Source organism: Ischnura elegans, chromosome 7 (genome assembly GCF_921293095.1).
Source record: "Ischnura elegans chromosome 7, ioIscEleg1.1, whole genome shotgun sequence".
Classification (NCBI taxonomy): domain Eukaryota; kingdom Metazoa; phylum Arthropoda; class Insecta; order Odonata; family Coenagrionidae; genus Ischnura; species Ischnura elegans.
The window spans coordinates 75,221,426-75,247,117 of NC_060252.1; the positions used below are offsets into that span (position 1 = coordinate 75,221,426).

Genomic DNA, 25,692 nt, shown 5'->3' on the forward strand with positions numbered 1-25,692 from the left:
AGGGAGATCTGTCAAAAGCTTTAATGTAGAAGCGTTCCTTCGAATTGTTCTATAAACCTCCAAGACCGTTAATTCTTAATCCCTGTCAGGATTATTTTTAGTTTTTAATTGGCCTCTTATAATTTACCTTTTTTTGCGTGTCCCCTGGTTCTAATCCGAAGTGCTTTTCCTAGAAAATGCTTTTAAAGCCGAACTGGTGATGACACGTTGACTGACATGGATGGACGTATTCCATTCTCAGCAGATTATTATAGGGTAGTTTTCTTCATCAAAGAAAACAAAAGGCATTGATTGCGATTCGTTACCCACCATTAGTGTATTCATAATATACAAATTATTTGGGATTAGAAATCCCAGTTTAGACGAATAGCAATGGTCAATTTTATCCTCATTTGAAAAAGGCCAGATTGGCGCCCATCCGATGCCACACCACGTGACGTCACAGGGACCTAGTATCTATACGAGTAGATAGGAGTTTTACATCGTCTGAGATTACCAATGCATGCATGAGGCACAGAGCTCAGGGAAATATGTCCTAATAATCACCTATTAAAACTGGCTAAGGTCGGAAAGTTTTCTTCGTTTTATAAGGTGTTAATAATCGTTTTTTAAGCCAAGCGTTACCTGCTAGCATCCTGCGTCGTATCAGCGCTCACAGCCTCGCCCCAATGTTACCTCACTTGGCGACAGCTGGAACCAGAAATACGTCACACGGACTTTACCCAGCATTCCTACTTAGCCGTCGCGTTTTCGCGCGCTTGAAAATTTTCACTTTTCATTTAGTCGCGAAAAATAGATATCGTCATTTAAAAATCTAAAAGCGTGAAATACGTACTCCAGGAATAATAATCTTTCGATTTAGGAAAATTAAAAAAATAATAGGAAACCACCCTATTATGATTACTTTGACTTCACACAAGAATTTTAGGGTTAAACGCTGTCGTTTTCATAGTATTTAAAATGCATCAATTGTATTTTAATATTATTATTAATACTTAATTTATATATTATAAACAATTTTTATGCATTAAATTAAAATATTTCTTGAATCTTACATTTCCCAACCCAAGAGCACCCTTTTTAAGGGTGAAAAAAACCGTGGGTCTTCTTTATTTTGCTCGCGGTTCGCGGGGTTCTTTGAAAATTGCATGACTGGAGAGTGAAGTCTTTTTGCTCTTTGAATCGCATGGTAAATTTCGGCAACAGAGACCAAAAATACGCTGAAAAACGTTCGCCAATCAGCGGGAGTAGGAGAAAACAGATATGCCAAGCCCCTTTCGCGACAACCTCGTGGGCGTTCCAAATTGAGTTCGTCGCCTGTTGACGGCGCGGCGTCGGCTTCTTCAAAAACTTTACCGCTCCATTTCCAAAGAGAGCTGGAGGTGGTGCCTTGGTGTCTGTGTGATCATTCAAGAAGAGTGATACTCTAGCCTCAGAATCTTTTTTTTATTCCTCTGTTCCTCTTCCCAATCCTCTTTCTCCGTTCGTCGTGTTACCTTGTGAGTTACTTCCACTCGTTGATTTCGCCATTTCGGTTGATCGGCGATAGATAACAAGCATCTCTTGGCGTGTTATCGTGATGGCATTCGATCGGCGAGGGAAAAGTGTGAATTTTCCTTTAGGAATCAAAGCGTTTCCTCCAATTACTCCTTCTACTCTTGCATGCGAAAGTTTTCGGCTGGCGCGCATTGAAACGAAAAGACGCGAGGGCATTTCTATACTCAGCAAGGAGGGAAAAAAAAACTCGGGAAACATATTTTTTTGGAAATTTGCGCTGAGAGATATGAGAAAAAATAAATAAATTTTTAAATGCGTTCACAAAAATGACTGATTATTCGCAATAGAATTTATTTTTTGGGATAGTTTGCTGAATATGAAACAAATTGGGCCAATTCTGAGAAAAGTGTTTGAGCAAAATCATTAAATGGTTTTTTTAATTGTTGGAAAAGATATTAGAAATGTAATACAGTCCCTTTAGTAATATTTTTTTATATTTTACATGGACAAATTTAGAAAATTACCATAATACCATTGCAAGATATAAGAAATATCTCAATTGATTGAAAATAAAGTACATACAAAAAAGACACATAAAAAGTGCAATGCGATTCGACGTAGTCACTACGAATGTTAAAAACATCCGTAATAGATTCGTTCAATTTCTTTTTAGTCGCTTAGTTATTATTTCTAATTAGTACAGCTTATTAAATATCTCATATGCCAGCAGTATACGTCAATCGAAGCTTTGCAAGAGTCAGCTAACACATCTCGTGTACAAGGTGTGTTCAGAAAATAACGGAAACTAAAATATTGAATTTTCGCGAGTTTGGTGAGTTCAGCAATCATTTTTTTTATTATTAATTATTATTAATGTAGAGGCGATTTTCGGCTCCCACTTCACTGCTTGTTCGTGAAATTTTGGTCAATGCTATAACGATGCATCAGCCTCCATATTCGCCAGACATGGCTCCGTGTGACTTTTACCTAGTTCTAAAAATAAGGAGCACCTTAGAGGGCCGTCGTTTTACAAGCATAGATGACCAAGGCGTACCTAGGATCACAATTGGGGGGGGGGGTGTCTAGCCATGGTTGTTCAAGTGGTGGGTAAGATTTAAGCATGGAAAAGGTGAATGAAATCAACATTTTAAGGAAAGTGTAGCAGCTCTTTATTATTTTTTAAAAATTATTTGCTTGAAAAAATATCATTTTTCTTAAAGAATTTTGCGATTGTTGCTTCTGGGGGGGGCAAGCTGCCCCCTCCTGCCCCTCGCTGGGTATGCCCATGTAGATGACACAAAAAGAATTCGCTGGCTGAGATGAAGGCTATCCTAGAAATTGAGTTTGAGAACTCTTTCGAGGATCGGAAGAAGCGCTGTAAAAATATCTAATTAAAGACTATCTAATATAGACTATTTTGAAGGCGAGAAAAGAATGTAGACGAATAAATATTTTTTTCAAAAACTAAATTTCTCGTTATTTTATTAACCCACCTCGTAGGTATATACCTTCTTTTTCACAAGTACAAATAAGAGTGCATGAAAGAAGTGCATTGAGCATTAGCGCATAAACCTAGTTTCGAGACCAAGAAGGATCCTTAACAACCGTTTTACTAGTAGGGAACAGTTAAGTTTGTACCACTAAATAGATTTTTTTTAAATCCCGTAGTTTCCAGTATTCGAAAGAATAAAATTTATTGGAAATAAAACTTTTATCTGAACAAAAAGAAAATAATAAACAATATAGTCGCAGTGTACATGAACTGCCATGAGAATAAATATCAAATTATTTAAATATTTATACTTTAAAAATTACATATACCGCTATGCTCGGCTTTAGCGCAGGTTTGAGGTTCTCAACCTGTTGTTACTTCATTGAAGTCCTTTCTCCCTCGCGTTGCTATCCTTGATGGAGCTCTAAGACCTTAACATCTAGTAACGAGAGCCTCGGTAAAATTGCCACGGTAATCAAAGAATATGGATAGCGCAGTGGCCCGGAAAGCCAAAGGTCCATGGTTCATTTCCCAGTCCAGGGTAAGTTTTTTCTTTTTTTATTTCGGACACGCGGCAGGCTTTCAAATTTAAATTTAATCGTAGCTATTAACTCCGACGTGTTAATGGATTGTGTAACTTGGCCTTAAGACTGTTAGAGAGAAATTGCTACCCCTTCTATTAATTCGGGGCCAGCAGCTAGATTTCGCTGCTACGCCATCTTCATGGTACCTTGCGATCCGGCATCTGAGAATCTGATCCGCTTCTCTTGCCACCCTTTTAATCCTCCACCTCGACCTCTCACACTTGCATCAACACCACCGCCAAAGCCACTCAACCTGAAAATTTCCTCTCGAGTTTTTTCCCCCAGCCAACCCCACAACACTCGTGAGATATTTGATCCTCCCAGTCGGTGACCTTCCCCCCTTTCCCGTCGCTTCCGGCCCACAAACGGACCCTCGCCACTAACACCTGCCCTTTCCCTCGACCACCAAGTGTGTCTCGAAGTTACGTGAAAAAAACGGAGCAAGTAGACAGACAGAACCCTCTCTGCGGCTGCGCAGAAGCTGAAAACTAAGGTGAAATGTAGTTTCGTAGAGGGTTCTTTACGTAGTGCTATTATTTATTTATTTGTTTGTTTATTTTTTTATCTATCAAGTCGTCCACATACAGCATATTTGCCAGTTTATAGTGACGCAATATCTATTACCAGCTGGGGTGGGGGGGCCAGCTGCCCCCCCCCCACCCCAAGTAGCAAAAGTAAATTTAGTCATAAATGAGTAGTGTGGGTATAAGTGAGTAATAAGTGAGTATAGTGGGTAGATGAAGTGAGGAATGAGGAAGTGCTGGAAAGAGTTGGGGAGGAAAGAACATTACTGAGAACTGTACTAAAGAGAAAGGGGAATTGGATCGGGCATATTTTGAGAGGGAAGAAGATTTCGAATGCAGCAATCGAGGGAAGTGGAAGGAGAAAAGAGAAGAGGAAGAAGAAGGCTGAAGATGACGGACGTGGTGAGGCTAGGAAAAAGGCACAAGGAAATTAAAGGGGAGACGTTGGACAGAAGGTGTTGACGACTAGTGTGTGTTTGGGATTTGCCAGTGAAAGGCAGAAAACCAGTCGATGATATTAACCACCGAAAACAGCACTTTTTTTTACAGTAAAGGCTTTTTTATCAATGATAATATCATGGAATTTCGTTTGACGTTGTATTATACCAACTGATGCCAACAATGATGTTAAAAACTGGTTGATGGTTCTCTGAGAAGAGAACGAATGAAGTTGCCGTATTTATCTCTAAGGGTACGTTTTTTGTTTATGGTCTGTTATAATAGCTTTTTCTCTATCTAAATCTACTTTAATAAACCTGAAATTTCGTTTCCATATACTAACAGGCCCAATGAGCGTCTTTTTAATGCTATCCAAGTTGAGAGAGTTGTTGGATGTTTTTTTGGAGGGAAGCTGCGATTGACAACTTGAGGTTTTTTAGAAACATTAGAGGGATGAATAGGGGAGGAAGTGACGTCACGGCACATTATCTCACAAAATCCAGCGCATGGAGTCCGTGTCCTTCGTCGTCTCCATGGTGATCCCTGTGTAAGGAAAAAAAACGAGAAACTCGAAGCGCCTTTTCCTTTTTCCCCTCGGTGGATTTTCCTCAGCAGCCTCCAAGGATTAAAAAAAATAGAGGATCGTGCTTCTCCATCTAACTTGCTTCTCAAAAAACGCATTACCCTAAATCCTCCGGAGATCTTATTCAAATATGTCCTATCGTCCGTGCGTTAATAACTCACGAGTATATATACAATTTCCCAAAATCATGAAAGCACTATGTGATCTTATCACGACGTATTAATTTCTTGGATGCCTCAATACCTTTTTGCGAGTTCATGTTTGAGAGGAATTATTTGGTTTAAATTATATTATGGAGGAATAATCGTCTGTTTTTATCTGCACATATCTACACCCTTCAATAGGGTGGTTTCCTATTATTTTTTATTGCCTAAATCGAAAGAAATCAAAAATCTAAGAGCGTGAAATGCGTACTCCAGGAGTAATAATCTTTCGATTATGGCAATAAAAAAATTACAGGAAACCACCCTATTGTATTGAATGAAATAACTGTAATTAACTCTCGTTAAAAAAAATATTCTTTAGATATATCTCTAAAAATGTTAAATAATCCATACATCTGAATGACTTGGCACACGAGTCAAGGATACAATCTTATTAAATAAAAATTGGTATCCAACCAGTAGAATATTTCTCACCTCTGCCTTAAGGACTAAATATCTTGTGCGAGTCCACGCGTAACATGAGGTATATACTGGAATAAATAATGGTTGTCGCTTGCAAGCCTTTAATTTTTCATTCACAGTCCATAGGATGCGGTTCAAAACTGAGGCTTTTCCTTGCCTCGTCATAGCATTCGTGACGGAAAACATATGAACCTGAATTATTGATACAGTACATCGAAAGCAATTCGCATTTATTTCATTCTCATCCTTAAAGAGGAAATCCCAACTGAATTAAGAAGAAAGTAAAATATAATGTTCATTATAAATAAATCCTTCTGTAAGCACCCTCCAGAAATACATATCGCGTTGAAAATTGTATTGGACGATTTTGATTAATGTGAAGCCTTAGAGTTACGCTTCATCATATAACCAATATAACGTTCATTGCGAAAATTTGATACTTTGAGGTGACTTAGTGAAAATGCTTCATGTTGAATCAATAAAAACTTCAAAATTTCACATAAATGATTTTAATGTCGACGTTTCGTCGCTCACCGTCATAGTCATTTTTGCCCCTAGCGATGTCGCACAGCGACGAAACTGGTCGATATAAAAAGCATTGACATGCAATTTACAGTTGTTTTTCATTGGGGAATTACAGTTCAATTAATTCAATTCTCTTTTGATACCTTCAATCTCCTCACGTCGTGCCCACTGCACAGGTGATGATTATTGCGTTCGTAATAATCGTAAGTGTGACGGGGCTGTTGCGTAGGCCATTTACACGCACCAAATAACTGCAAAGAATGGGTTGCATCTTTAATGAGCTACGCTATGCCCACGAATAGCATTGCATGACAGTCTGGCTTTAAATAAGCTGTTTCAGTAAGTAGATATTAGTGCATTCCCCTAAAAACGCAGTCTTTTAGGTTTATTCTATTCCTAACGTCTCCTATTGCTTAAGGTGGCCTTCTCGTACACAAAAGTCATCAAGGTTTGACAAAGGAAAAAATAACAAGATAATACTGTCTACAGTATTGATTTACTGTCGACTGTAGTGAGCTAAATCCGTAAAAATGGACAACCTATATAAAATTTACAGTAATTTCTCAAAGCACTTTTTATAACAATTACAATGTAAAAATTTTTAAAGCCGGTGGAGCGCGTACGTACGCAGTTAATATAACGTTTTATAAACGTACCGGAGTTAATATGAAGTTTATGTAACCTAGTGTATACTATTACCGAAAAAGTAGCATACATTTATATTTGTTTTTCTTTTTTTATTGAATATGTGTTGGAGGAGTAATTTACTGGTAAGAATATATATTAAATGCTATCATAGATGTGTACCTACTTATTTCAAATTCTCATTTCCTTAAGTATTACGATGTGATTTTCAAGTCAATCCAGCAACCATAAGAGAGCATCAATAAAAGTAATGAAACAATTGAGTATGAGTTTAAAGAATAATCTCCTGTTTTCATGCATTAGATGAAAAAGCTAACATCTCTACAACTGCCTTCGATAAACATAAGCTTATTTCAATTGTCCATATGTAATCAAAGAGTTATACCATGAGTTATACTATCCAACATTTTCGGTTTCTGCACATGTCCAACGACATGGCGCCATTGACTTTCGTGAAAATTTGCACGAGTCGTTTAACATCTGAAAAGCGATTAAGTGTACAAATGTTTTGGCATATTTTTATAATTGGATACATGGGCATGCCATTCCGTCCATGTATCCCCCCGCCCCTGGAAGCAAAAATCGCAAAAGTCTGCGAAATCAGTACTGAATTGAAAAGAAAGCATTCAACAAATTTTCTTTAAACCAACGAAAAATGATATGTATTCGTATAAGGTATGTCACTAAAATAAAACTATTTTTTCAAGAAAATAATCTCATAAACTAATGTCACATCTTGGTTTGCCACCCCTATACCATGACTTGCCCCCCCCCCCCCCTAGTTTGATCCTGGGTACGCCCTTGATTAGACATGATAATATTTTAGTATTGTATAAAGTTATTTATATTTGTTATAAGGTATGATAAGTAATATATATGTTATAAAGTTATGATAATTTTTAGTATTTGCAAGAAGGTCTTTAATTTGAGGCTTCTCGTATATTCTTATCTTTTCCTCAAGCGTTTATTACTACTTAAATTTGATGTTTTTATTGCCCGAGTAGCTCTTCTCGATTTCCCTAGGGACTTAGTAAGTTCGGGGGTAAAATGTAGCGTAAATATAGATATACTGCACCTCCAGCTCAACTGTTTTCCTATACAGCTTCAATAACACGGTCATTTTTGCCGTCCCTCAGAATGATAGCTCAAGCAATACGTTTTCGGGGACCAAAAGAGTTTTCGCTAGACCCGTCATTTTCCGAATCACACGGTCATTTCAACCGTCCCTTTTTCCATCGCTTATTCCGCCACACTCCTTATTCACAACTGTTATTCCATTGAAAGCCAAGCGTGGTGTTACAATCGGTGCTAACGGTCGTGCGTTCTGATTTGCTGAAGGATGGCGCCAGCGATGGTTTAAGAGATGGAAAAAGGGACGTGCCGAGTGATGGAAAAAGGGATGGGATTTCCATCCCTCGAGCCATCGCGGAAAATATCATTTTTGAAATGGTTCTTTTTTTCCGCCATCATCGGCGCGATCGCTGAAGCTGACCCTCGAAAGGGATGGAAAAATTATTATTAAAGCCTGATTCACACGGTCATCACTCGAGTGATCACTCGGAAATGATCGTCGCCGGCAATCGTTTTTCGCGATCACTCCTAATGATGAGGATTCCCATCTCTTTTTTCGTCACTCGTCTGGTCGCTGAAACCGTCATTGAAACGCCATATCAGCCAATCAGAACGCATGCCCGTATGGAGCGATTGCGGCACAACGTTTGCAAATCGTGGGAATGACACAGGTAAACATAAACACGTAATATATTTTCGTGATGCGGGTCCGAAGACAATGAGTTATGATATCGAAAACGATGCGAAAAGTGACGGCTGGAGGGACCGTGTGATTCAGAGAAATTATCACTCGAACGATCACTTTTCCGGTCGCGAAAGGATTTCGTTCGATGGATCTCTTTTTGCGACGAAAAAAATAATCGCGTGATTCAGGCTTAAACAAATACTTACAAGTCGACCATATGGTCGGGTGGTATCATTAGCACATAACTATACACAGTCCAAAATACACAATTATATATGATAAATACAAAGATATCATGTCATCAGGTGGTAACAAACAAAGATATCGTTATGATATGTATAAATTGATCGCGTCATTCAGGCTTTACTCATAGGCTGAAGCATCCGTGGAGTGCATGGAGGGATTCGTCTTTCATAGTGCCTTCTTGAGACTTCAAGCCTCACCGATCCCTATCATAGTGATCCGTTCATTCATTTCACTGATCGTATTATATTCTCCCCATTCGTGAGCGGATCAAGACCTTCTTAGCTCTCTCTACTTCGCGGTCTCCTTCGATTCTTTTCCCCTCGAACCATGGTCTTGTTTCCTCTCGACTGTCACCGCAGTGATACATCGCTAAACGTATAGGATAAATCCCTACCCACTAGGAAACAGGACCCTGCACTTACCGTAAAATCCTGCCCCCTTCACATCCGTCTTAAGGAACACTCCGTAGTCCGCGACGGTCAGCGGGCCACGGATGTAACACTTTTTTTCTCTTCTGGGATCCACTCAACTTGGACTGCAAGGATTTTAAAGGTTTTGTCAAAAAATATTTTTCAAATCCATAATAAAATATAAACAGCAAATGGTAATTTCTGTTCTTTAATACAAAACTCCACTACCGACCATAGTTTAAACCACGAATGTTATTAGGTGCGCAACTAACTTCCCCTGTTTTTTTAAATGAAAATACAACTTTTGCTTGTAGTATAGTATTCTAATAATTATATTTTTGTATCCTATAGTTATATTTTCTGTTTCTTTGCTTCGCTCTTACATAGGAGTCAATTTCAATCGTTTATTTTACATTTCAAGCTACCACCTGGCGATACCCTTTTTGTAATAAATCAATAAAAAAAATATTCTACACTGTATACAATAGCAAGCGAAGATAAGTGAGATGGCGTAAGAAAGATTGATGAAACTCAGCGGAGGCTGTACATGCTGTCACAGAAAATGGTCAGAATATTTATATGAATGCGGTGAATATTATGCGCAGAGAACGCAACTTCGTACTTTTTTAAGTATTTTATGGTAAGTCATCAAAATAGGGAAAAGATACCTGCAGCTCGATTCTGTAAATGTCATACCTGTGCTTCGCGTGGTTCGAACCACAGTGGAGTTCTCACGCCTCTCACCGTGAAAGACGTTCAAGCGATCCTGTAAGCCTGTGTCGTGAGATGTTTGACGGATTGCGAACGATCACTTCAGTTTCTTATGTTGGTAGCTGTGCGGACGCGAGGAACGAATCAGAATCTCCGATACAAACTTACTTCAGCGGCCAACTGCAACTTCAGTTACCATAGAGAAACATATACAATGCCGTGGAATATTCACTCCCAAAGTAAATAATACTTCTTTACTCAATTTTGAGTGAGGTCTTTTCTTTTAAAAGTACCTATTAATGATAATTTAGGGTTGTTTAATTAGTTTATAGCTATAAACTGTACATTACCTCTTATATGTTGTCAAGTGCTGCGTATCAAAGTCAGTTATCACGTAGCGGGCTCGTAATTGCGCAATTAGCTCTAATTTCCTCATAATATGGAGCTAATGCTTACGCGGAATGAGAACAAGTGTTATTTTATTATTTAATAATGGTTCATTCTCGTACGCGTTTGAGCTGTTCTCATCATTTCAGTACATAATTTTAAATGCGCTGTGGTGCGTATACATATATGTCTGATTATGCTAGCACATGCCACTATTCACGATTTATACTGATGAAAATGTTTCTGGCGCGAATACGAGTAGATTATCAACAGTTTCTGCTAGAGGACGAGATGTTTACATGTCTTAGTATTTCTATAATGTCAACAGAAAAACGAATCATGTTGGTCGTGTTACTGAACGGCAGCAATAATGCATGGAAGAGATGGAATAGATGATCAATGTTTATCTTAACGTACTAAAGTATGCCCCGGCAAGCCATCTAAACGTCTACGAATTAATCGTGGTGTGAACTCAGTGATCCATCGCCAATCTCACGTCTCGAAGGGATTGTTGATATCGCGTATCTGCCGCCGAAGTATGTGCATCTCTTGCCTCCGTCGACATTGGTGCTCATACAACAGTAGCGGAGGTATGTAAAGAGCCTCCATTCTCGTTAATAAAAACAAATCGAAGGCTTGAACTTACGAAACAAATATTAAATAAATCTGTTAACATTCAATACCGCACAATACTTTTACCGTTGGTTCTACTCCAAATTATTATGAACATTAAGTTGTGAGTATTTTACTTGTACATTCTAGAAGATGCACAAATATAAGATAATTGTCAAACCCTCAGCGCAAGGTTTAACTTGCCACCAACTTCAATCGCAATGAAGGCCAATCAATTTCAATAGGACGCGAATGTAAATTTAACTTTACGCATTTCTTTTATTTGTTTTTAATACATATTACTTATGGGAAGTGACAATATGAAATAGCCACCATCGTAATTAATGAATAATGTGCTATTAATTATCAATCACAGCGTAAATTCATAATGAAAAATTAGAGCGCATTGCCGCGACGAAGCTACCACTGCTACTACGGGCCCTCTTGGGCGTGAATACTTTCACGGACGCGGCTGTGAGAGTGACGTCACTAAAAAGTTTCAGAATCGCTCCAGCGTCAAAGCCGTGAATACATTGACGAAATCCGCTTGTGACGGCCATATCACATTTACAGAATCGAGCTGCAGATAACTCCAACAAGATGGATGACTATAAGCGACTCCTATTACAGTGCCAAAAAGTAGCCAAAATGGAGAATATTTACTGTTTTTCTACAGCCATTTCAACCCGCGCATCTTTTCGATAACTAATATTGTCCCATAATTACACTTTTATTTCAAACGAGCGACCTGTATTTATTAATCTGAGAGAAATCAAATACACCGCATAGTTTCAAAATGGTAGGGAGAGAAAACTTACGTGCATAAAAATTTTTACCCACATTTATGAAATTGAACTGAATGTCGAACGTATCTTCAGGGCATTGTCCGCGGAGAGTCTGGCATTGACACGCGCGCATGTATGCATTAATAAAATAGCGAAGGAGAGTGCCATATTTTCTCTCTTATTTCCCTATCAGCATTCCCCCGGGCGCTTCAATCAGTGCGCTCAATCACTGACATGGGAACGCAGGTGGCCTTCAATCGGCTGCGCCGCAGGTGAAGGCGGTAATCGCTGCAGTGAACGGCTGTTAGCGAAAGGGTTATAATTTTGCTCGTTTGGGGTGGCTAATGAGAGCGCTCATGTTTGGAAAACAGCGAAGGTGGTGCTCTAAGGTGCTTTGGACTGACTTCATTGATATGCCCCTAAGTAATGCGAATTGGGGATACTAATTCCCTATCATAACACGCTGCTGTTTGGGACACGCTATATCTTCCCTCAAGGTGCCCTCTTCGTCCCATAACTCTTTCCCCTCATTGCTAACAGACCATAATGCCTTCCTCAAATGTTTCCAATCTGTTTTCTGCCCACGTCGTTTCAAAAGTAATTTTATTGGCAAATATATTTTTAAGCGTAGCTACTGTGTACTAATTAAGTCAAATCTTTGGAACTATCAAAATGCATGTACTACAGAACCCACTTCCGACCACTGACTGACTGATTCATACAAATGTTTAGGGTGAACGAGAGGAGATACGACAAAGATTCATAGAACCAACCCCCTCTAAAATCGTTAGAAACCATAGGAAAATTTGTCGAAACGCTAATTGTCCTGTCTATTACAGTGTTACCAACTGCCTCTATGCCTTTACTTTTTGGGGCATTTGGGCGAAGAAACTCCATTTTATGATAATGTCATTTGTCGAACATGATACCACGTGATACGTCGAGAAAACAGTATTCCGACCGATCGTAGCCCTTAATGTTGGCCATACGTCCAATTTCACCATTTCGTGAATTATTATCTCAACAACAGAGGAAATTACGGTGTTACATCATGAGGTTCAACAATAATAGGGTAGTTTCGTATTATTTTTTTTATTGCCTGAATCGAAAGATTATTACTCTTGGAGTACGTATTTCACGGTTTTATATTTTTTAATGAAGATAACTATTTTTTGCGATTAAATGAAAGGTGAAAATTCTCAAGCGCGCGAAAACGCGACGGCTAAGTATGAATGCTGGAAAAACGCCGTGTGACGTCATTCTGGTTCCCGCTGCCACAGTGTGAGGTGACCTTGGGGCGAGGCTTTGAGCGCTGATACGATGCAGGTTGCTAGCAGGTAGCAGAGTACCCTGCTAGCAGGTAGCGCTTGGCTTAAATAAGGATTATTAATACCCTATCAACCAAAGGAAACTTTCCGACCTAATGCACTATTAATAGGTGATTATTAAGAGATTTTTCCCTGAGCACTGTGCCTCATGCATGCATTGGTAATCTCAGACGATGTAAAACTCCCCTAAATCTACTCGTATAGAAACTAGGTCCCTGTGACGTCACGTGGAGTGGCATCGCATGGGCGCCAATCTGGCCTTTTTCAAATACGGTTAAAATTGATCATTGCCATTCGTCTGAACTGGGATTTCTAAAACCAAATAAGTAGTATATTATGAATACACAAATGGTGGGTAACTAATCGCAATCAATGCCTTTCGTTCAACCCATTCAGAAAACACTACATACCTTCTTGATGAGGCACATAGCAAATCTTGGACATGAGTAAAATAGTTAAATAAAAGAAATATGACGTCAAGGTAATGCATTTGATTCATTTTAACGCTCGTTTACTCACATCACAACTCAGTCAAATTTCATCATTTTAATTTTGTGAAATGAGTTTTACATTTTCCCCTGAGCATGAATATACTTTTAGACTTACGAAATAGGTCTTTCCTAATTTAATGAAAAAGAGAGATGGCACTTTCTCCTCAAATTTATTGATAAATGTACGACGCGTTTCAACCTTTAGGTCATTTTGAAGCATACCAGTACTTCAAAATGACCTATTGGTCGAAGAGTGTCGAGCATTAATCCAAAAATTTGTGGAAAAAGTGTCATCTCTCTTTTTCATTGCATCAAGATATCATTCCACCACATCCTGCCTGTCTCAGCTGCTTTTAGTTTTTTCCTGTTATGATGTATTAATAGGGTAGTTTCCTTCATCCAAGAAAACGAAAGGCATTGACTGCGATTCGTTACCCACAATTAGTGTATTCATAATGTACACATTATTTGGTTTTAGAAATGCCGGTTTAGACGAATGGCGAGGGTCAATTTTATCCTCATTTGAAAAAGGCCAGATTGGCGCCCATGCGATGATACTCCACGTGACGTCACAGGGACCTAGTTTCAATACGAGTAGATAGGAGTTTTACATCGTCTGAGATTACCAATGGATGCATGAGGCACAGAGCTGCGGGAAACATGTCTTAATAATCACCTATTAAAACTGGCTAAGGTCGGAAAGTTTTCCTCGTTTGACAAGGTAGGTATTAATAATCCTCCTTTAAGCGCGCTACCAGCTAGCATGGTACTCTGCTACCTGCTAGCATCCTGCATCGTATCAGCGCTCGAAGCCTCGCCCCAAGGTCACCTCACTTGCGGCAGCGGGAACCAGAACGACGCGACGTCACACGGGAGTTTTCCCGGCATTCATACTTACCCGTCGCGTTTTCGCGCGCTTGAAAATTTTCACTTTTCATTTAATCGCGAAAAGTAGATGCCGTCATTTAAAAATCTAAAAGCGTGAAATACGTACTCCAGGAGTAATAATCTTTCGTTTAGGCAATAAAAAATAATAGGAAACCACCCTATTAGAGAATCTAAAAAATCTGGGTAGCCTAGTGGGTTGAGCGCTTGGCTGCTGATCGAGGGGCCAGGGTGTGAATCCTGAGTGAAATCTTTGGACACCCCCAAACAGTAAAAATCCTCAAAGCACGAAGCATGGTTGAATGAAGTAGAGGTTCGGCCTACCGCCATTAAATGCAAGGGGCTTTCATATTTTGAACACAGGAGAGCGGTAAACGCAAACTGGCGATTCGATTTTTCAGCTCAATTTTTTTACCTGTCTAGATTGTCTTGAAATGGGTCGAAACTATTCCCTCTTCTCCCCCTCCACTCAACTTCTGGGATTGAAACTTAACTATGAACAGCGGAGTTTCGATTAATTTACTTTCGTTCCCAAAGTGTTTCGTCCCGGGTCGAAACTAAACTCCTTGGTGATTCTAATTTCGTGCGGGAACGAAACTAAAACCGTCGTATTTTCGTTTCGCTCCGGGTCGAAACGAAGCAATTTAGTTTCGTTGCACTTGCCATCCCAGCCTCTTACCCTGAATGTGGGAAAATCACACGCCCGTAGCTTAGTTCGAGGCGATCTCTACCCTCATCGATGCGCTTTGGTTAGGATAGACAATAGAAAAACTTCTCGCAAAGGCCAAACTACGAAGGGGGACCCAAAAATTACCGGACGAAATTCCAATTCAAATCTAATTTATTTTTTTGTGTCACTAACTCTAGTCGCCTTCAAAGTAATCTCCATGTACACTGATACAATGATTCATACGTTTTTTCCAGCGAGGGAAACAGAGGTGGTACTCGTCTTATCTGATGCCTTGCAAACGCCGCCTACGATTCTATTTGCACCTCCAAAATGTTATCAAAACGTTTCGCTTTCATCACTCTTTTCATCCGGGTGAACAAAATGAAATCACTGAGTGCGAGATCTGGTGAGTATGGCGGGTGAGGATGCGGTGTCACGCGGTTTTTTGCCAAAAAAAATAAAAGGGTTTGATCAGGAGTCAACAAGCGGGGGATGAATTTCACTGCGATTCGTCTCGTTTGCAAATCTTCAGCTAAAATGCACTGCACAGAACTCCAGGAAAGACCAAATAGTTCAGCGAGTTCATCAATAGCAGCCTCCTATCCTCGTGCACAAGGACACGAATGTTTTTCAAATTTTCATCAGTTCTGGACATGGAAGGCCGGCCTGGGGCGTCGAATGTCTTCGGTCGACATACTGCCGCGTTTGAATCGCAAATATCAATCGTGAACTTGAGTTGTTATCTATATACGGTCTATGCAGGCTGTTGACTACCTATCAACTGAGTCCAACGCACTCTGATCGAGTACAAATCAAAAATTTCAACTCTGCTGCTCTCGAATACCAGCCATTTTCAAAATCGAAGAGGTCGGAAATTTCTCGGTATGGTATATGGGGGAGGCGACCGACAGCCGAGGTCATCTGCGCCATGAGGGAAGGATAGATAAGGAAGGGTGGAGAGAAACCCGGCGTCGGCATTAGCCTGCTCTTAACGAAAGGCGCCAAGGGGACAACGGCTTAACGTCCCATCCGACGGACGGAGTGCTGCGCTTGAAATGTTCTCCACACAACATTCAAAAAGGGATCGGGCAGTATCTGAAAATTCTCTTCCGCCACCGGGATTTGAACCAGAGCCCGCCGGGTGGGAAGCCAACACTCTAGCCACCACACCAACCCGATCCCCTCGAAAAATTCTTCGAGCGAAAACTGTCACAGGGGGTCGTTACAACCTTCTAAAGTCACGCCTTTTCCCATACTGGCTCAGAAAGGGTAAATTAATATCCATGTAGTGGGATAATACCAAACTATAAGAGGAACGCGATAGAGCAATTTCCGTGTGGTTATTTTTGGAGAATCAATTAATATTTCAAAACAAGTTATTATCTTCCAGAATTTATTTTAGTAACTGGGCATGCATTGTTTCTTGCTAGCCTCGTATCTACCAATCTATTGAAGTTTGTATTGAATGTGTCAATACATCCACTGCAAAAGCGCCTAACAATCGCCCACTGAATCAAATCCGCTCGTCTTGGAGCCCAGCAATATGAATCCGCTCAGCTAGCAGTAGCCGGAGCATGAACGCTTACCTCCGATTCTACAAGCTTTAGAGGTGAGCATTTGTGCTCCGGGTACTGCCAGCTGAGCGGATTCGTATTGTTGTTTTGATTCAGTGGGCCATTGTTAGGCGCTTATGCAGTGGAGGTATCGGAGTGTAACGTCGTTTTAAGAAGTAAAAAGTGAAGTAATTTAAGTATAGTATTTCAAGTATAAGAAGTTATATATTTATCCAAATCATACCAAAAAACCAATAGTATCCCCCCCTCGTATTTGTTAAAACAGAATAAGATTCGGCACGACAACCGCGGAAGAGAGACAAATGTAAATGGTAATCAGAGGGAGAGAAAGGTGAAGGAATCGAAGCGAAAAATACCTCGTGATCAGCAAATGTGCAGGGGCGGCAGCGTCGGAGCGTCTCGTGTTCGGCTGAAGCATGGTGCGCGTACCCAAAACCAACATAGTCTACACTGGTTTTACTTAAGTGCCGGCTTATATAGCCCCACCGTACACTGGTATCCCCATTGCACCCTTAGCGCTTAGTCGCCAGGCCCTTGTCAACTCGGTGGTCGGTCGTGAGCCAAGACCTTACAGAGAGAGAGTGTCCCTCTGCCGAAGTGAACGGTTCTCCTGTCCAAACCGACTTTCCCGTTGAATCACTGGTCACGAAAAGAGGATCCTCAAGTCGTCCTCCAAATGTGTTGTAAACTACCGCGCATTTTAATGTGTTTACAAAAGTCACCACTCGCGTCGCTGACGGACAAATTGATCCGAGTTTCACGGGGAAATAAGGTATGATTAGGGGACTTACCTAAATGTATATACATGATGATGTAATCTATCAAATTCTTTACTTGTCAATGCTATTCCTCGCAATTACAAATATTATACTGCTAAATTTTGGAAGAAAGTGGATCACACTCATCACCGCGCCGCGGACATTTTTGAAAACCTGAAGCTTTTTCGAAAAGGTTATTCGAAAAGGTTATTTTTAGAGTTTTTTCATTTTAGCGCCGTCAAGGAATAATTTATTTAAATAGATAATAGAACCATGCTACATTATTATAATTTATGAGCTGTGAGATTCTCACTTTTCATTGGATTTTTTCCCACGAAATTGCTATTTCTTATTATCTTTTAACAAGTTTTTAATGGCCGGAATAGCGTTGAAATGCATTTCCGGGCATGCAATTTCCTAAAATTTTACGGTGGAGGACCTCCGAATCCCCCGGTCAGTGGGGGCCCGTCATGAGTCCCAGCCGAGGGTCTACAATCACCCCACAACGTCCCTGTTTATGGTGGAGGTATTGGTGGAACTCACCTCGTACTATACATGGTAGACGTGTCATGTAAACCATAAAAATCCAAAGTTAAATACACCAAAGGATGAAGTTCGCCTTGAAAAAATATTTGACTTAGCCGGGATTCGAACCCGGATCTCCCGATTGCCGGTCAGGCGTGTTAACCAGTTTCACCACCAAGCCATTTTCTCAGACCGAACTTCGGGATGGGTTTTACCGTACAAGATGTTAAGCTGTATGCATAAAAACTTAACTGCAGGAGCAAGTGACTTTGTCACTTATTCCTGACTTTGTCAATTGTTCCTACAGAGCCATAAAAATCCAGCCTACCATCCACTATCCCACCAATCCCGGTCACAAAACAGCATCGCCTTTAAATTCAATTTTTTTGCGAGCCACCCAGTCTCCTACTCCGGCCGTTCGTAAAGCAGAGCAAACGCATGGAGTGTGGGAATTGACAGGTAATTTTTCCCTCTCCCCCGAGGGTCGCAGGATCGATGTCGCAACAGATCCCCATCGCGATTTCGAAGGTCTAATTCATAACCGCCCTCGATCCAGTCAATTGATGACGGAGTCAATCAGGACATCCCGTTCAATGAGCAATCTTTCGCAATCACCCGATGTGATCGAAGACCTTACACCTGCTGCTGATCGCTGGAATCCGAGGACATCAATGATGCCGTATTGCGGTATACTTCAAAGGCTGCGGAATGTGTATGGCATAATCAAACTGGCCAAACATGCACCTTTCTTCCGAAAAAATCAAGCATAAATGTTTATTTTATGGCATCAAACTTCTCTTTTAAATTCTAGACTTCGAGAAAAGTTTAAAAACCCGTTAAATCCATAACTCAACCAGATAAACGTAACTTTAGCAGACGAACGTATTAAAAATAAAATCTTAGAAGCATGAAGAAACCATATTACACCGTTTCCTTAACACACTTATTGTCTGATAGCGTGAAAGTACGAAATTTTGGCCCTGGTTAAACAGTTACTATTTCAAAATGAAATGCGTATCCGTAAGATCTTAGGACAACTGTGTCATTGCCCTCCTGTAGGGCAACTGTATCCTCCCTGATCCCGCTGCATATCCCTTACGGGGTGTGACCGCCACCTTTAATCAACCGAAACAGTCGCCGTCCAGGGGCATGAATCTTGTTCTTTCCGTATATAGCCAAGGCGATTTGTCGAAAAGATTGGCGAACGGTGACTGAATTCGTATTCTCGTTTTCATTCGTTAGCTATTTAGCCAGAAAAGCTTCGCTTCGTCCCTCTGGCGACTAAAAAGTTATTCGTTCTGTCTGGCGAGCATATAGCGAATACAAACATTCGATATTTCAAATTTCGATAGCAATGACAGTGAAGTCACTCTAGCGACTCGGCGAAATAACTGATGAGAGAACGACTCGTGATTTAATTACAGCTATATACCATTATTATGTTATATTTTTGATCCCAATTAGTTTAATAGTTATTCAAATGCTTGGCATACAACCTGGGGCATTATTCTGGTTCTTTCTGGCTATAGCCACCGCGATTTGTCGAAAAAATTGGCGAACGGTGACTGAATTCGTATTCTCATTTTCATTCGCTAGCTATTTCGAACGAGAAAAACCGCCCAGATCCCATTAGTCCCCGCTTCCGTGCTCACTCCATGTCTGAACACTTCCACCGCGTTTCCTCCCTACGGGAGAGCCCTGGTGCGCGGTGAAACATTCAGTGGATGAGTGGATAGGCTAGGGACAGCCTTAGGGGCCAAGGGATAATTCGCTTCTGCGCTCATCATCCCAGGGGGGCACATCCACGCTTTACATGGGACCACCCCAATAGGCCACCGGAAACCCATCTCCCTACATATTCATCGGGTACTTACTGTCTGTAAAAAAAAGCAAGACACCCGAGTTTGAGAAGCTCTATCGTCTAAAACGAGGCAATCAATTTCAATGCAACAAAATCACACGAAAGGAAATTTATTTCCACGTTGCATCATTTACTTCAAAAAAGTTTCAAAAAAATATTTTTATAAAACGGTAATCCCCTACCATTTGAAGTTCCCTACAGTCAGGACTCGAAAATAATAATGTTAGTGGCGCAGCGAGGGGGGGGGGTTTTGAGGGTTAAAACCCCCCCAGAGTTCACAGAAATTTTTAAGTTAAATATATTTTACTTAATTGGATTAATATTGCTAATAGAATAGTGTGAGGATTAATAAAATATCCCTCAGAAAGCCGTAAAAATCACCATTTTGAACCATTTATCTTAATTTTTTCCAGCGGAAGGCCTCTGCAGTCTGCACCTCCCGCTTACCCTGGCGGGTATGCAATACCCCCAATCCCCCCAGTATTAGTTGCGCCTGAAACCCCCCCTAGCCTTAATTCCTGGCTGCGCCCCTGTGTTAAGGAGCACGACAAAACGCAAAAGCACTGTTACTCCACGTCGGCCTAAAAATTAAACTAGATAGGTTGTTCAGCTACCTATTTTAATTTCGTATTTCTTTCAGTTCAACACTCATTTCCTTCATTTTAAAGTGGGACGCCACTCGAGAAAACCACTTCATCAGTAATATCGTAAAAATAAAATGCAAAACACAGTGCGAAACGAAATAGCAACGAAAACTGTATTCATATAGCAGGATATAAAGTGGAATTACGGATGCATTCAACTGATTATTGCACAACGCCTGCATTCGGAGTCATCGCCAGGCGAATGGACGAGGAATCCTGGCGGTGCTAGGACACGCATGCAAATGATCACGCCTGCGTCACTCCAGATTCAATGTGCGTATGCAAAGGTGCCGCGGATGGAATGAATCTCGAACGCGATTCGCACGTCGAGTCAAATTTTCCCGTTGGCACATTCACGGGCGAGAATTCGCGTATCGTCAACGTAAATATGCCGTGAGGCGCAAGGAAGACCTGTGCCAGAGGGAGTGGTTATCTAGTAGGAGATTTAGACTTAGAAAAGATATTTATTATTCTAGGACTCTTGTCTTCTAAGAACAAATAAAATTTACTAATGCAAAATCATAGAATAGATCTGAACATAGAGTTAATAAAACATAAAACCATGAAATCAACTCAATCTACGATAAACTAACAGGAAAATATAACAAAAGAGTTCCATTTTACAAAGAAATCATATCAAGGGAGTAACCAAGATCAAAACTAGGGGGTGGGGGGGCAAGTCATGATTGTTCAAGTTATAGGTAAGATTTAAGCATGGAACAGGCAAATGAAACCAGAATTTAACGGGAACTCTAACAGCTCTTTATTAGTTTTTAAAATTATTTGCTTCAAAAAATATTATTTTCCTTTAAGTCATTTGCGATTTTTGCTTCTTGGGTGGGGAGGGCAGCTGCCCCCTCCTTCCCCTCGCTGGGTACGCCCATGAATCATATCACCACTACACTACAACAACAACAAGATTATAATAAGGAAAACATATAATACACAATGTTCCAGAGACAAATCACAGAACCAACGAGGAAGAAGTTTTGGGAATAGCAATAAGTAACATGATGAAAAGGGTAAACAACCAAAGAAATATAGGAGATACACTTTTTCTTCAAGTAACCAACAAGTTATTATGGAGCAGAGAGTAATAAGTTATAAACTTTTGCCTTGAACGATTTCAAAAACCGAGTATTTTTAACATCATTTGGTAGATTATTCCAGAGATTGGATGGTACAACCTTCTTCTGGCAATTCTTCTTCTATAATAATGGCTTCTAGAAAGAAGTGAGTCCTGACTGAGGAGGACCTTTATTAGGAATGCTTGGAGTAGCAATTACAATAAATGTATTGAGGTCATCATCATAAAAGGATTCTACTGGCTACGGAAGGTTTAATTGGAGCATTATGTGAATTATCTCGGTCTTCCTGCTCTCCCAAATCGCTTTTCCCTCTCCAAGTTACAATAAGACCTATTACCTTAAATCTTATCTATGAATCCTATTCTTAGAAATTTTCAAAAATTATTTGCCGTCACCGCCTCACAAACATGGAATGCCCTTCTTAAACCAATCAAAGACTTTCAAATCAAGACCAATCAAATCTTTGCAAAAATTCAGAAAAAATATACTTATTCCTTACTAACCCATTCTAATTGACCTTTCCAACGCTTTATATTCATGTACGAGCATGCATGTTCTGCATTGACGTTGTATATTTTTATTTCTTGATGATTTCAATGTATCTTTACACTAAGACATTAAACTGATTGCTGAGTTGTAATCTGTTTATGAAAAATTTTCAAATCAGATGTAATAATCTGAGAACAATAATTTATATTATTAATATTATTACCACTAATCACTATTATTAATATTATCATCCTCCTTCTCCTCCTCCTTCTTTATTCTACTCCTCTTCCGTCACCCTCACCGATCGCTTACATAAAATTCTTACGAAAAAAATCTGAATTTAACTTCCTCCATCCGCTTAATACTCGCTTCATACAAACTTCTGTCTCCTCATTATTTCACTTAGAAGTTTCCTCTCCTCGCCCACCATGTCTAGCACTTCGTCGTTCCTTTTCCTCTCGGTCCACCTCAACTACTAGGAGTAGGATACGAAAAATATAAGAGGTATAAAAGTGAAAGGATTAGGATTTGATGGAAGATATTGATTAGAAGGTTATTTGAATTATTGCCATCAATTTTATTCGGGAAAAAATATTCAATGGGCGTATTCAAATATTTCTCTAATTTTGTTCCGAATTTTTGATATACGGATTCATTCTAATACAAGTTATCTTCATTTGTGCTTTTCCTCAGACTTCGCTTTTTTCGGAAGATCGTGTAAGTTTGCTGTCAACTGTTCATGGGTTGGCTTCCCGTGTTGAGATTTTTCTGCGGAATTTAACGATCCTCCATCTGGTTGATATTCTGGTAAATTTGCTTGAACTTTCATGGTTTACGGAATAATCAATCCAATGATTCCTACTACATTCGTTCTGCAGGATATCATCGCGTCGTATTAAAGGCCATATTCGTATTTCATTATTTGAATGATTAAAGTCAAATAGCGGCTAATGTTCATTACGGAGATATATTTTGAGCGTGACAGAGGAAAAGGTTATTCATGCAATATTCAAGCTCAAGATGTAATATTCAAGCACCGGGGAGTTCTTGTTTGAATTCGGAATAATTAGTCATAAAAATGGAGATTCATTAACTGGAGAGTACTCATCCTTATCCTAGCTACTTATATCTTTCCGTTGATCGCACCTGTGACCATAATCTAACTTCATTTTCGCACACCCCCGCTGGGGAACTTGCTGTAAAGTTTCCGCCAAAATCCGATCTCGGAGATATGATCACAAACAGGTGCAGCGCAACTCTTCGTCGGGATAGTCAACCTTATAACCTCAGTTTCAATGGGGAAATGGACTGGATTTGCGTCACAGTGAATCTATCGTGGAGAACACGTGGAACCGGTTCCGCGCCGTCTCTAGACAATTGTCCTTTTGTATGCCACTCACCCTTTAGATGGAAATGAAAGAGGTGCATACTGACACCCTATGGAAAAGGGAATGTCATTTGTAGCAAGGTTCATCATCTCTGGTCAACAATCCTCAGATTGGTTTATCGCAGCTCTCCACTCAATAGGGTAGTTTCCTTCTTCCAAGAAAACGAAAATCATTGATTGCGATTCGTTACCCACCATTAGTGTATTCATAATATACAAATTATTTGGTTTTATAAATCCCAGTTAAACGAATTAAACGAATGGCAATGGTCAATTTTAACCTCATTTGAAAAAGGCCAGATTAGCGCCCATGCGATTCCACTCCACGTGACATCACAGGGACCTAGTTTCTATACGAGTAGATAGGAGTTTTACATCGTCTGATATTACCAATGCATGCATGAGGCACAGAGCTCAGGGAAACATCTCTTAATAATCAAAAATTAAAAAAATACCTAAGTTCGGAAAGTTTCCTTCGTTTGATAGGGGAATAATAATCCTTATTTAAGCCAAGCGCTACGTGCTAGCAGGGTACTCTGCTACCTGCCAGCAGTACCAGCTCGCAAAGCTTCGCCCCAAGGTCACTTCACAATGCGGCAGCGGGAACCAGACTGACGTCACACGGGCTTTTCCCATCATTCATACTTAGACGTCGCGTTTTCGCGCGCTTGAAATTTTTCACTTTTCATTTTATCGCGAAAAATAGATATCGTCATTTTAAAATCTAAAAGCGTGAAATGCGTACTCCAGGAGTAATAATATTTCGATTTGGGCAATAAAAAAATAATAGGAAATCACCCTATTCTCCTACCAGCTAATCTTTTCACACCTACGCACCACTTTTCTTTCATATCTATCTTTACATGTTCCCTATATGTTGTTCGAGGTCTTCCTTTTCCTTTCTTTCCATCTTCTGGTCCCTCTTAAAAATAATTTTGTGATGACTTAAATTTGGGGTCGCATATAAACGCACGATTTTTCTTTAGATTCACTATCAAACAGTTCTATAGAATGGCTTTTGAAATGGTTTCCGCGGCGTTTCTTCATATGAGTCTCGTCTTCCGGGCGTTCCTCCGCGTTGAGTTGTCCATAGGTGACGACAGTTTCTCCAGCCATCCTGCAGGCGTCTTCAGGTCAGAAGTAGCGATGCATAAAATTTGGTCGGTAAGGTATACCTATATAAGGCTTGGCCGTCTTATATAAGGTATACCTATATAAGACGGCCAAATTTTATGCATCGCTACTTCTGACCTGAAGACGCCAGCAGGATGGCTGGAGAAACTGACGTCACCTATGGACAACTCAGTGCGGAGGAACGCCCGGAAGCTGAGATTCTTATGACATAATTAAGGTGTTCATGCGTCGGTTGTGCTCCTTCTTTAAATTTTTCTTGATCAATCGCCGTCATTTGTAAATTATATTACATTATATATTGAATTGTACGCATAATATGAACATTTCAACTAATCAGAGATCGAGGGGAGAGCTTCTCCAAACCAGTGTCAAGATGGATGCCTGATAGCTGCATCAAATGTCTCGCATTGTTTTATAAACGTGAATTTGAGTAGCCCTATTGTCCTCGCTTGGGTGTTTATGTATGATCGCTTTCTCGAGCTCTATGTTCCAAAGAATGGGTCATAGTCGAACTCGACTTAATATGTGAAATTATGTTTCGTGGTGCGTATGTTGTCTCATGGCTTTTTTCTCCTTTCTTTTATAGTATCGACGGCGTCAGAGCGGGGCTACTTTGGACCATGGAAGGTTTGCAAAGCGCTCATCTACGGCCGCGAGAACTGCGGGCGCGGAGTGGCAAGGTTCAAGCCTGTGGGTGAGTAACAGAATATAATTTTTTAAATATGATACCGGTACAGTTGGGTTCACAGTGAAAACTTTTTCCTGACCATCCTCGTCTGCTTACCCTCCATAATTAACTTCCCTTTCCACTTCACAGTAAGGCGAAAGTATCCGTAGGCAGTGGCGTAGCCAGGGGGGAGGTCCGGGGGGTCCGGACCCCCCCCCCCCTGAAGTATAAAAATTCAATTACTTTGGTTCATAAAAGAAAACAAAGTATCGAAAAATCATGAATTCACAACAATTTCTTTGAAAAATGTTTTTTTCGATTATGAAACGTATAAAAATTAGTTTAAAACCCTCTACTAAGTACCCTGTTT

At 40.1% G+C, this 25,692-nt stretch overlaps 1 protein-coding gene across 1 annotated transcript in view; it reads left to right on the top strand.

Moving 5' to 3' along the window:
- The window catches only part of LOC124162927, a 227,001-nt gene that overhangs the window by 152,274 nt on the left and 49,035 nt on the right, over nucleotides 1-25,692 (top strand). Inside the window, exon 2 of the mRNA XM_046539669.1 lies at nucleotides 25,242-25,349. Coding sequence (XP_046395625.1) covers nucleotides 25,242-25,349 — 108 coding nt within the window. The remainder of the gene's footprint in view (nucleotides 1-25,241; nucleotides 25,350-25,692) is intronic.